Genomic DNA, 12,642 nt, shown 5'->3' with positions numbered 1-12,642 from the left:
ACTTGTACTGTGTACTATGCAGTTATAGTACTGAAGGGATCTTGAGCCCAGGCGCCGGGAAGTTGCCGTGATTCGCCAGTGCACAAGATCCCTGCATATGACTGCATAATACACAGTACAACTGCGCCTTCCGTAAAAAGTGAAGTGCGCGGGACCTGGACATGGTGACTGCACGTCACAGGGCATTTCTTCCTGTCCACCTGCCCGCAAGCATCGGAATCTTCACTGAATAAAAAGCCTTTTCACAGCAAACAGACCTCTAATATGAGGCATACAGGTAAGCATAGATTCACATTTCTATCACCTGTATGCCCATATTAGAGGTTAGATAAGTCCCAGCGAGTGACAGATTCCCTTTAATCAGCTATGGGGTAGTCGGTGGAGTGGATTCCCTTTAATAAATACTCACTTAGCCCCATTCTTGGTGCAGATACTAATGAATCCAGGACCTACGAGATTTTTACCATATGATAGTTGGATAGTTAGGGGTGTATCATCCATAGCAGCAGCCCACAGGGCCACTATGGTGCCCGTGAAAAAACACAGATTTTAAGCTTGGTTTAAGTTGGTATCCATGCAGCACATAGGCGCATGTTTACTATGGCCATAAATCAGAAAAAAATTATAAAGAAAAATGATCATAAACCCTGCTGTAAATAAATAAATAAAAAGCCAAAGTACATTTAAATAAAATAGGGTTCTTAGCAACACTGTTTTGGATCAAAAATAGCATGAAAGCTATCCCACCATGGCAAGGTGAACTCCTTCGGGATAGTCCTACTCTGTATAATATTAAAAACCTTACCATGTGTGAAAGCCTCAAACTTCTGTGTGTGAATCAGACATGAGATCTAACGTGATAGAAGATTACAGTCCGGGGAAGACGGGAAACATTCATATAGACGACCGGTGGAGATGTAGTCAGTGAAGCACTCTAGCCAAATATGTTTCTAGAGCCGTAGTAGAAGATGAAGATGTCGTCCTATTCATGAAGTAGTTATTTCTCATGTCACATGAAAATATCTCCTGCAGTATTGCTAATGCCGATTCCAGTGTCAGTAAATGAGACGAGAATTAGCTTTATGGAAGATGAGTCTTTGAGAAACGTGTTCAGCTGCAGACTCCAAGGAAGAAACTTCTTGTTGTCTGTGGCCTAAAATATATAGGTTTTATTAGTAGATGTAAAGAAGAAAACTAAATACTGTAATATATCTCCTCATATGTTTCCCCTTATTATATCCAGTAATTGTATTATTACACAGGATTTTTATGTTACATAGGCTCATCATCTTCTCATTCAGGTCCCTACAATATCGGATCCTCTCAGTGAAGATCTTCTATTTAAGAGAATTTTCCTTATGGACCCATCAAAGATGGATATGGACAGAGACAAGATGGCAGAGAAGATATTACGCATCACCCTAGAGATCCTCTTCCGGCTTACTGGAGAGGTGAGAGATTCTGATGGTGTCACATTACATCATTTTTATCTATGGGAATAACAGATGGACAGAACTGGAGAGGTGAGGACTCTGGAAATGTCTGGAGGGAGATTTATTAATGTGTCTCTCCATAACCAGGATTATACAGTAGTGAAGAAAACCTCTAGTGAGCGCTGTCAGGACCCTGTTTCTGAGGGATGGGAAAGACCCCAGAGCCCAATCACCGGGCCTCCATCTCACCCCCTGATACATGAGAAGATCATTGACCAGAAGATCCTAGAACTCACCTACAAGATGATTGAGCTGCTGACTGGAGAGGTGACACTGCTGGGAATACTGGGACATTATACAGTAACACTATGAAAGAATCGGGGAGATGACCTTATCATTGTATGTGTCAGGTTCCTATAAGATGTCAAGATGTCGCTGTCTATTTCTCCATGGAGGAATGGGAGTATTTAGAAGGACACAAAGATTTGTACAAAGACATCATGATGGAGGTTCCCCAGCCCCTCACATCACCAAGTAATAGACAGGACTAAATACACACGGCCTATAATTATCTGTATGTAAAGAATGAATTCAGTCCCTGTATGTGTTTCCTCCAGATCTATCCAGTAAGAGGACAACACCAGAGAGATGTCCCCGTCCTCTTCTTCAACATCACTGTAAACAAGAAGATCCCAATGCTCCTCAGGATCATCAGGTAGATGGAGAGGTATCATGAGATCTCCCCTATGATGTGTAGATGGCTGTGAAGGTCTTGTGCTCAGTCTTGTTTTATCCACCAGTATTCTATGTTTTATACTTGTGTAATGAGAACGGTGGAGATAACAGGATTAGAGCTGATCATAGATGTGACTTCTCCATCTGTCTGTGACTTTTACAATATTTGTTTCAGGGTGAAGATCTGACCCATATTAATACTACAGAGGCTTATCTGAGGGGTGATGAGTGGTGTAAAGAGGAGATTCCTACTTTTGACTACCCAGGTGAGTAGTAACCACTAGTGATGAGCGAGGGTATTCGTTACTATTTGCTATTCGCACGGATAGTACGGTATTCGGGTTACTTGTTATATTGCGAGTATTTGTTTACTCGCCTCGCTATATTCGGATGTCCCGCCCTGCAGTTTTGGCGCCTTCTTTGCAGCCACTTAACATTCTGGGCTTCTTAACTAATCACAGTAATGCCTCAGACATCTTGGTTGTCGCATTACTGTGATTGGCTGGCCGCCCAGCATCATAGGGTCTATTTAAGCCCTGCCGCCGCCATTTTGTGCACATTGCATCTGGAGCCTGCGTTTTAATAGCCTAGGGAGAGATCGCTGGGCTGCTAGGGAGAGTGTTTAGGCCTCTTGATAAAACAAACGCCTTTTAAGGGCTACCTGCCGTGTATACTAGTTCTGTGTTTAAAGGAGCCGCTCACTAGCTCCATAATACCACCAAAAATAGCTAGTAGGGAGGGAATTAGGTAGTGTTCTTTCAGTATCCATCTTAAAACAGCTCTTTTCAGAGGCAAAGCAATATTTTTCCAGCACACACAGAAGTAGCATTTTGTGCTGCCTTTTTTTTTTAGCACCAGTCTATTTTCCCTGCTGTTTTAGGGGTCAGAGTCTGGCTTCTGCTGTCCACATTAGTCCTCTTAAAAAGGCGTTTGGTGCCCTACACAAAGCAGTAGTCCAAACATTTCCTACAACCTGCTACAAAAGCACGCACCAGCCCATTTTAACCGCTATTTTGGGGTGTCAGCCTGCCTTCTGTCTATATTAGTCCACTTAAAAAATCTTTGAGTGCCCTACACAAAGCAGTAGTCCATACATTTCCTACTGCCTCCTACAATGCACGCACCAGGCCATTTTAACCACTATTTTGGAAGTCACCATACCAAGGGCCACCAATCACAAATAGTAGTTAGGCTGGAGTAGGAATACTGTCCTGGTTTGTCCACTGCACAATTTGCATAGGTTTTGTAAAAATTAGCCCTATGGGCTGAGTCATGGTTGACTCACTATTTTGGCTGTGCCTGTGACAGCTACTTTAGCTTGTGCCATCAACATCTGAAAATCTGTCAACAAAACCAAAAATGCCAAAAAAAAACCTGTTGTTAAGGGACGTGGACGTGGTCTGTGTCAGGTCAGAAGAAGCTTTATGCATCCACTATATTCCTGGAAAAAGTTCCCAGTCTGGAACGTAAACGTGTGTGGAAGCCAGAAGAGCGAGAGCAGATTCTGTCTTGGATAGCAGGCAAGGCCTCTACGCATTTGTCAAGCAGCACCAAAACTTCCACGACCACACAGTCTACTGTGGATACACAGAAGGCTGGCCCTTCCAATCCTGAAGCTGGTTCTCCTTCCTCCCGCCATTATCAGTCACAGAAGACATATGACCCCAAGCTTGGCCACTCCGAGGACCTGTTTGGTACTTATCCTTTGGTTGGCTCTGGCCTATTACCGTGCAGCATTGAAGAGGGACAAGAGGAGGTGGCGTGCGTTGATGCTCAAGTATTTGAGGACCTACGACCAGAAGAAAGCCACTTGGGGGAACGTCATTTTTTGTCTCCAGAGGTGGAGGCTGATGATGATGAGACACAGTTGTCATAAGGTCAGCCTACAATATCAACTGGGAAGGAGGATGAAATAGAAGATGAGGTGGTCGATGATGAGTCCACTGATCCGACCAGGACCGTTGGCACGCATAGCCATGACAGCAACTGTAGGCTGACCTGAGGGTCGTAGTCCACACTCACTGCTACCTTCTAGTACTCCATGTCTCTTGGCCATTTTCTTTGTAGTCTCTGCACTTAAATTAGTTAAATAATAGTGAGGGCCCTACAATATGAATAAGTGAGGGCACTCTCAAATGTACACAAGAGGAACCTCCAAAATTTCTAGAGGAGGGCACTTCAAAATGTATGTTACAGGGCCACACGAGGGCTCTCACAAAACTCCGCTTTCCTGCTTACTGTAGACCCTCTGAACATTTGAATTAAGGGCCGCAGTATCACATGGTGGTGGAGGAGGAGGAGGTCAAGCCCAACGCTACAATGGGCACATTGTAAACTGCTATTGAATGTCTATTCCACTATCTGAGTGTAAGTGATGGAGGGACCGCCCAAATGTCTAAGTAACAGCTGTCCCTCCAAAACGCATGTTACAGACCCACCTGAGGCCTCTCAGGTCAAAGATCAACATACCTACTGGTACTTTCTAACTGTGCTTGTAAAGTGCTGGGGAATAGCGAACTAAAAATGATGTATGACGGAGGGACCTACAAAATGTATAAGTCAGGACCCTCCCAATTGTAAAAAGCGAAAAAAAGCCACAGCAGTATGTGTGAAAAAAGGCTAAAAGGGGTATTTTTTGGTTTCTTTGGTTTATTTAACCTTATATACAAGTGATTGTGCAGGAAAAACTGTTTCTTAACCTTTTTGGCCTGTTAAATGCAATTTAGGTTAGGTTTGGTAGTTGTTCTTGTGTGTCTGTAAAAGTGGCGTAATACTGCGACAAACTTATTCCCTGAAACCATATGTGAGTCAGAAATGCATGCAGGCACATTCTCCAGGCTCTTGCCATTCTGTTTCATCACTTTCCCATCCATTTCAGCCTTTTCCTCAGGCCCCTCAGGCACTATCTTTATGTGGGTTTGTTGCACCCTGGTAGTGCATTTAGTTATGAAGATCTGGGCAGGTAAACTCTGCTGCCCTATTTTGCTGTGTTTTTGCTTCCGGCAATATGCTTCCAGCTTTAGTAGGGTGCGGTGCTTTCCAGTTGGCTGAAGCAGGGAGCAGATTACTCCAGCTGGACAGCACACACCCATACTGTCAGACTGGATGGTACTACAGGTCCCAGGCACCCTAATCTTAGTGGCTGGACAGAGCCTTCGCCATACAGAGCTTCTGGTTCTGACGTCTCCTCCATCACCAGCGCCGCCTGCAGGATGAATAAGGCGGCTCCTGGTGAGAGAAGCAGACGTCGCAGGAGCAGATCCCAGAGGAGATGGGACCCACCATTTACAGAAGCCCTAATGTGACCAAATTGCAGAAAACCAGAACAGTAGAAATCCCCATAAAGTGACTCCATTTTGGAAATTATAGCCCTCAGTGAAATAATCTATAGGAGTAGTGACTATTTTGACTCCACAGTGTTTTTCTGGAAATTAGCACGCAGTGGATGTTGGAGAGTGAAAATTACTAATATATAATTTCATTACCCAACACATAGTGTCCAGATTGTGCTCCAGGAGACACACACCGTAAATTAAGTGGGTTCTTCTCACTATAGTAATGTCAAATACATGGATGATAAATGTGGTGTGGGCGCACTGCAAGGCTCAGAAGCGAGGGGGAGATCTGACTTTGGGAGAGCGGATATTGCTGGATTGGTTTATGGAAGCCATGTTGCTTTTCAAGAGTCTTTGAGCCACAAATAATGGGGAAACCTCTGTTTTTCCACTGACAGATGATGGACCTGAGTGGGGACTTGTTTTTTGTGAGATGAGTAGAAGTTTTTATTGGTATTTTATTCACCTACATAACATTGTTTGGTGGCTTTTTATTCCATATTTTGGAGGCAGAATGAACAAACAGTTGAACACCACGCTCTACTGGTTCATCCTATGAGGTTTTCTATTAGACTGTGAACTGTTATTGTCTTGGTGAATAATGACGGCTAACATAGGGCAAAATGTAAAAAAAATCACAGAAAAAGATACAGCCTTACCAACACTAAATCATATAACAAATGCACTAGCAGGATGCAGCAGACCCCCATGATAAAGGTGGGGGCTGCACAGGTGCAAAATACTGGTGGAGCAACCACTCACATTCGTACCAATTCATGGAGGGGGTGGTTGCCTAGTATTAAAGATGCACACAGATGAAGCTTGCATAGGACGCCAGTCACACAGGCAGGTTTGATGCACAGTGTCTGGCTTAGCCTATATGCAAATTGCCTCTTCAGAGAAAAAGAGGACTTGAACTCTATAGCGCCACCTATTGGAAGCAGCAATCCTTCAAGTCACAATCAATCCTTTAACAAGTCATGCAATATGACTTAGGATAAAATCCAAATCAGAATCTCAATTTGCAGACACGATGTTTCAGGCTGTTGGCCCTCGTCAGTGCAAAGTATGAGAACTGATTTGGATGGATGAGAGGCTCTGGACTGAGGTCTAAGGGGTAATGTTTCTCCTTGTGGAGAGTGACTTACCAGCTCTGGCTCGTCAAGGTAAGGAGGCTTATTCGCCGTGCAATGCTCTTCTGGGAAATTTAATATGCAAATTGCCTCTTCAGAGAAAAAGAGGACTTGAACTCTATAGCGCCACCTACTGGTAGCACCAATCCTACAAGTCACAATCAACCTTTTAACGAGTCGTGCAATATGAATATCAATTTGCAGACCTGGTGTTTCGGGCTGTTGGCCCTCGTCAGTGCAAAGTATGAGAACTGATTTTGCTAGGTGAGAGGCTCTGGACTGAGGTCTAAGGGGTAACGTTTGTCCTTGTGGAGAGTGACTAGTGATGTTGCCCATACTATTAGATCAGGAGGGCTGCCTAGCACTATATAAGTGCACCCCAGATAAACAGACACCCCAGTACACCCAAGCAACACTAAAATGCTAATGCATTTGTTATCTGATTTGGTGTTAGTAAGGTTGATTGTTTCTTGGTTTTATTCTTGGCAGATGACTGTACCAGGAGATCAGAGGAACAGCTGACATCTTCAATTTTTAAATCAGATGATCTTGAGATCCCACAGGATACAATTGAAATGAATGACATTTCTCCAGATTTATCATCATCCCTTCACAGCAAAGATCTGTCATCTGATCATTTGAAACAGATCCTGTCTTCTGATTCATTACCGACTACTAAGGAAAATAAAAGTCACAAAATAATCATTAAAAAACAAATTGCTCCTAAAGCAAAGAAGCCATTTTCATGTTCAGAATATGGAAATAGTTTTTCCCTTGAAAAGTCTTTTGTTAAACATCAAAACATTCGCAAAGCAGAGAATAGATTTTTTTGTTTCAAATTTGGGAAATGTTTTAACCAGAAATCAAATCTTGTTAATCACCAGAGAAGTCACAAGCAGAAGAAGCCATTTTCTTGTTCAGAATGTGGAAAATGTTTCACAGATAATTCAAGTTTAATCAGACATCAGAGAACTCACATAGGGGAGAAGCCTTTTTCTTGCTCAGAATGTGGGAAATGTTTTAAACAGAAAGTGCATCTTGATATCCACCAGACAACTCACACAGGAGAGAAGCCATTTTTCTGTTCAGAATGTGGAAAATGTTTTACAGATAATTCAAGTTTTATCAGACATCAGATGACTCACACAGGGGAGAAGCATTTTTCCTGTTCAGAATGTGGAAAATGTTTTATCCAGAAATCAGCTTTGGTTAATCATCAGAGAACTCACACAGGAGAGAAGCCTTTTTCTTGTTCAGAATGTGTAAAATGTTTTAGCCATAAATCAGATTTGGTCAATCACCAGAGAACTCACACAGGGGAGAAGCCTTTTTCCTGTTCAGAATGTGGGAAATGTTTTAAACAGAAATCATATTTGGTTAATCACCAGAGAGCTCACACAGGGGAGAAGCCTTTTTCCTGTTCAGAATGTGGGAAATGTTTTAACCAGAAAACAAATCTTGTTAATCACCAGAGAAGTCACACAGGGGAGAAGCCTTTTTCTTGTTCAGAATGTGGGAAATGTTTTAAACAGAAATCAGATTTGGTTAATCACCAGAGAACTCACACAGGGGAGAAGCCTTTTTCCTGTTCTGAATGTGGGAAATGTTTTAACCTGAAAATAAATCTTGTTAATCACCAGAGAAGTCATACAGGGGAGAAGCCTTTTTCTTGTTCAGAATGTGGGAAATGTTTTACAAATAAATCAAGTTTAATCAGACATCAGAGAACTCACACAGAGGAGAAGCTTTTTTCCTGTTCAGAATGTGGGAAATGTTTTAAACAGAAATCAGATTTGGTTAATCACCAGAGAAGTCACACAGGGGAGAAGCCTTTTTCCTGTTCTGAATGTGGGAAATGTTTTAACCTGAAAATAAATCTTGTTAATCACCAGAGAAGTCACACAGGGGAGAAGCCTTTTTCTTGTTCAGAATGTGGGAAATGTTTTACAAATAAATCAAGTTTAATCAGACATCAGAGAACTCACACAGGGGAGAAGCCTTTTTCCTGTTCAGAATGTGGGAAATGTTTTAAACAGAAATCAGATTTGCTTAACCACCAGAGAACTCACACAGGGGAGAAGCCTTTTTCCTGTTCAGAATGTGGGAAATGTTTTAACCTGAAAATAAATCTTGTTAATCACCAGAGAAGTCACACAGGGGAGAAGCCTTTTTATTGTTCAGAATGTGGGAAATGTTTTACAAATAAATCAAGTTTAATCAGACATCAGAGAACTCACACAGGGGAGAAGCCTTTTTCTTGCTCAGAATGTGTGAAATGTTTTAAACAGAAAGTGCATCTTGATAACCACCAGAGAACCCACACAGGGGAGAAGCCATTTTCTTGTTCAGAATGTTTGAAATGTTTTAAACAGAAAACAGATTTGGTTAACCACCAGAGAACTCACACAGGGGAGAAGCCTTTTTCCTGTTCAGAATGTGGGAAATGTTTTAAACAGAAATCAGATTTGGTTAACCACCAGAGATCTCACACAGGGGAGAAGCCTTTTTCCTGTTCGGAATGTGGGAAATGTTTTAACCAGAAAAGAAATATAGTTAATCACCAGAGAACTCACACAGGGGAGAAGCCTTTTTCCTGTTCAGAATGTGGGAAATGTTTTAAACAGAAATCAGATTTGGTTAACCACCAGAGATCTCACACAGGAGAGAAGCCTATTTCTTGTTCAGAATGTGGGAAATGTTTTACAAATAAATCAAGTTTAATCAGACATCAGAGAACTCACACAGGGGAGAAGCCTTTTTCTTGCTCAGAATGTGGGAAATGTTTTAAACAGAAAGTGCACCTTGATAACCACCAAACAACCCACACAGGAGAGAAGCCATTTTCTTGTTCAGAATGTGGGAAATGTTTTAACCGGAAATCAGATGTTGTTATACACCAGAGAACTCACACAGGGGAGAAGCCTTTTTCCTGTTCAGAATGTGGAAAATATTTTGGCCAGAAATCAGATTTGGTTAAGCACCAGAGAACTCACAATCACACAATCCTGCTCCCAATCAACGCCGCCTTTGGACGTATTGAACATCAACAGGAAGGCCATAGCCTGGAAATAGCATAGAGAGAACGCACACACTGAGAGCACTCTCTTCAGACTGTGTTCCTGGGTAATTCTAAGCAATTTACAGCCTCAAGCATGATGTCCGATATGCCAAAGAAAGAAGAGATCAGAGGTTAATCTGAGGTCCTCCACCTCTGTCAGCATGTCTGGTATGCAGTGTTTCTTATGGAAGGTCTTATCTTCCTGCTCCCGAGCTATTACTGCCTCACCTCAGTGTGGAAAAAGAAACAGTCTTAACCCTCATGATGACAGACTGCTCAGGTCTGTAAGTCCTGCACCAACTTCTCTCTTAATGTAGGCCTCAAGAAAACAGCTCCACAAATCTCCCTGTACTCTCACCAAAGTCCACATACTGAGCAGTGCTTTCTTCACCGGGACATTTACCCCCCCAACCACAGGTTATTCTGATATGGGGAACAACATAGCTTATTTGTATATCAGATTGCGTCTATCCCTACTAAAGAAGATATGGAGCAATATATTCAGAGGCTGGAGACCACATACAATACTGAAATACGTCCCCTCACTTCTATCCTGTCACAGCTTACTGACAAGGTACAGAGATTATTGGCTGATGTCGTACAAGTCGTGGGCCATCAAAATGCTCATAAGCAAGAACTGGATCTTCACAGCCAGCAAATAAACAAGTTGTTTAATTTGATTTATGACCAAGAAAATCACAATAATATCTGGATAATGGGTATACCTGAAAGCATCAATGCACAAGCGATCATGCCAACACTATGGACATTATTTAATAATATCCTTGGTGACTCTATTGACAAGGAGCTGGAGATCGCCAGAGCGCACCGTACATTAGGCAATCATGGTCCAGATCCTGAGCGTCCAAGGGACAGTATCTGTCACATACATTTTTTTCAATGTAAAAGAGGCCGTTGTGAGGAAAGCAGAGGAGTTGGGTCCTGGTGATTTCAATGAAAAACGCATACAATTGCTCATAGATCTATCCTGAATGACACTTGCTAAAAGAAGTGTATTGAAAGCACTACTTGATGCTCTATGGAAAAATGGCCTGATGTACTCCTGTGGTACCCTTTCCAGCTGCAAGTCCGAAAAAATGGAACATTGTATACTTTGAAAGACTGTGATGTACCTGGACATTCCCAGAATCCATATATCTGATTGGCCACCTGCTCCACCATTGCCACAGAGAGTTCCAGCACATCACAGAAGGCGTTCAATGGATCAGGAACTTTATGGTGATGCAGCCAGATGGGAAAGGAACCTGCCAATCATATGAGCTCCTGAAATGAATCTTGTCTTCCCTGATGAGAGACAGTTTGCAGATGCTTACTTATTTCTTTAAGCATATAATTAGATATATCTAAATAGAGTGTTAGGTGCCACTCTTCCACTATATAGAATGTCTCTGTTCATATCTTAGAATGACATTTAAGTTGACTTCACATTATATTACTGTAATAGTATTACTTTGCTCGCTATATATTCCATGGTTCCACCTAATAGGAATCCTAGAACTGAAAGTTTGACTTACACCTGTAAAGACAACCCCTAGTTAGGGACTTGCATTGGGATCTGCTTGTTTCACAATTTCCTACTGTTTTGATATATTCATAATCTATACTTCTTAGACACTGAGAGGTAGACGTTACTATCTACCGTCTATACTTCCACTTTGCTCTTAAATTTTTCTCTCCTCCACTCCCCCTATTTTTCATATAATAAGGCACTGCTTAAAACTGGTTCATTGAATGTCAGAGGACTTGGGTTGTCCTCTACTTTGACACTGAATCCCTATCCATAGGATAGGGCATAAATGTATGATCGGCCGGGGTCCCGCACGCGGCACCCCCGCCGATCAGCAGTCATCTGTGTATGCGGCGGCTTCCGCTGGCCGGAAGTCCTTGCCTACGGTGCTTGGCTGTCAAGCTATAGTGGGCGCCGCTTGTAACTGCACATCCGTCTCCCGTTCAATTAAATGGAAGGCAGATGTGCAGTACCCTGTGGCGGACACTACAGATGAACGGCCAAGCAGCACAGGTAAGGACTTCCGGCGGGCGGCAGCCGCCACCGGCACCGATGACATATGATCGGCGGGGGTGTTACATGCGGGACCCCGGCCGATCATACATTGATACCCTATCCTATGGATAGGGCATCATTGTCAAAGTAGTGGACAACTTCTTTAATGTTCCAGAGAAAAGAGTTCAAGTGTTTTATCATATGCATGAACAACACATACATTTTATCTTTCTTCGGGAGAACCACTTTAGAGGCGATCATATTCCTCAGTTTACTAACAGATATTATTCATCTTGGCATCACAGTACAAATGCAGTTTTGAAGTCTAAGGTGCTGAGTATCGGCCGCCACAGATCACTGCTGCATACTATTGTAGAAACACTGTCTGACACGGAGGGGAGGGTATGTGTTTGTTAAGATCTCGATCTATTCCAAAATATTGACTTTGGCAAACTGCTATCTCCCTAATTGTGAGACATGCCGTCAATACTTAAACAAATGAAAACATTTTGCGGAGGACCTTACCATCATTGGAGGAGACTTTAATATTGTCTTGGATCCTTCTTTAGACGCGTCCCTGGGCTGGAGTCACCAATCTAAACCATCCAAAAGCTTTGCTAAATGTGCTCTGGTCTTTGCAGGTGGTCGATGTATGGAGGATACTACATCCATACATAAAGGATTATTAATATTATTATCGTATTATTCTCCTTTACGCAATACATACAGTACAGACCAAAAGTTTGGACACACCCACTCATTTAAAGATTTTTCTGTATTTTCTTGACTATGAAAATTGTACATTCACATTGAAGGCATCAAAACTATGAATTAACACATGTGGAATTATATACTTAACAAAAAAGTGTGAAACAACTGAAAATATGTCTTATATTCTAGGTTCTTCAAAGTAGCCACCTTTTGA

General features: G+C 42.2%; 1 protein-coding gene across 1 annotated transcript in view; it reads left to right on the top strand.

The window, feature by feature from the left end:
- LOC141182893 (uncharacterized) overlaps nt 1–11,420 on the top strand; it is a 31,840-nt gene extending 20,420 nt beyond the window's left edge. The window contains exons 6-11 of the mRNA XM_073661009.1: nt 1,281–1,451; nt 1,581–1,760; nt 1,844–1,967; nt 2,051–2,148; nt 2,344–2,434; nt 7,126–11,420. Of these exons, the coding sequence (XP_073517110.1) occupies nt 1,281–1,451; nt 1,581–1,760; nt 1,844–1,967; nt 2,051–2,148; nt 2,344–2,434; nt 7,126–9,713 (3,252 nt within the window). The 3' untranslated portion in view covers nt 9,714–11,420. The remainder of the gene's footprint in view (nt 1–1,280; nt 1,452–1,580; nt 1,761–1,843; nt 1,968–2,050; nt 2,149–2,343; nt 2,435–7,125) is intronic.
- Nucleotides 11,421–12,642: the final 1,222 nt, after the last annotated feature.

Source organism: Phyllobates terribilis, unplaced genomic scaffold, assembly GCF_046119375.1.
Source record: "Phyllobates terribilis strain yellow unplaced genomic scaffold, ASM4611937v1 Scaffold_36__1_contigs__length_13169755, whole genome shotgun sequence".
Lineage (NCBI taxonomy): Eukaryota > Metazoa > Chordata > Amphibia > Anura > Dendrobatidae > Phyllobates > Phyllobates terribilis.
The sequence above is the reverse complement of the archived record's forward strand: the minus strand, read 5'-3'. Positions and strand labels throughout refer to the sequence as shown.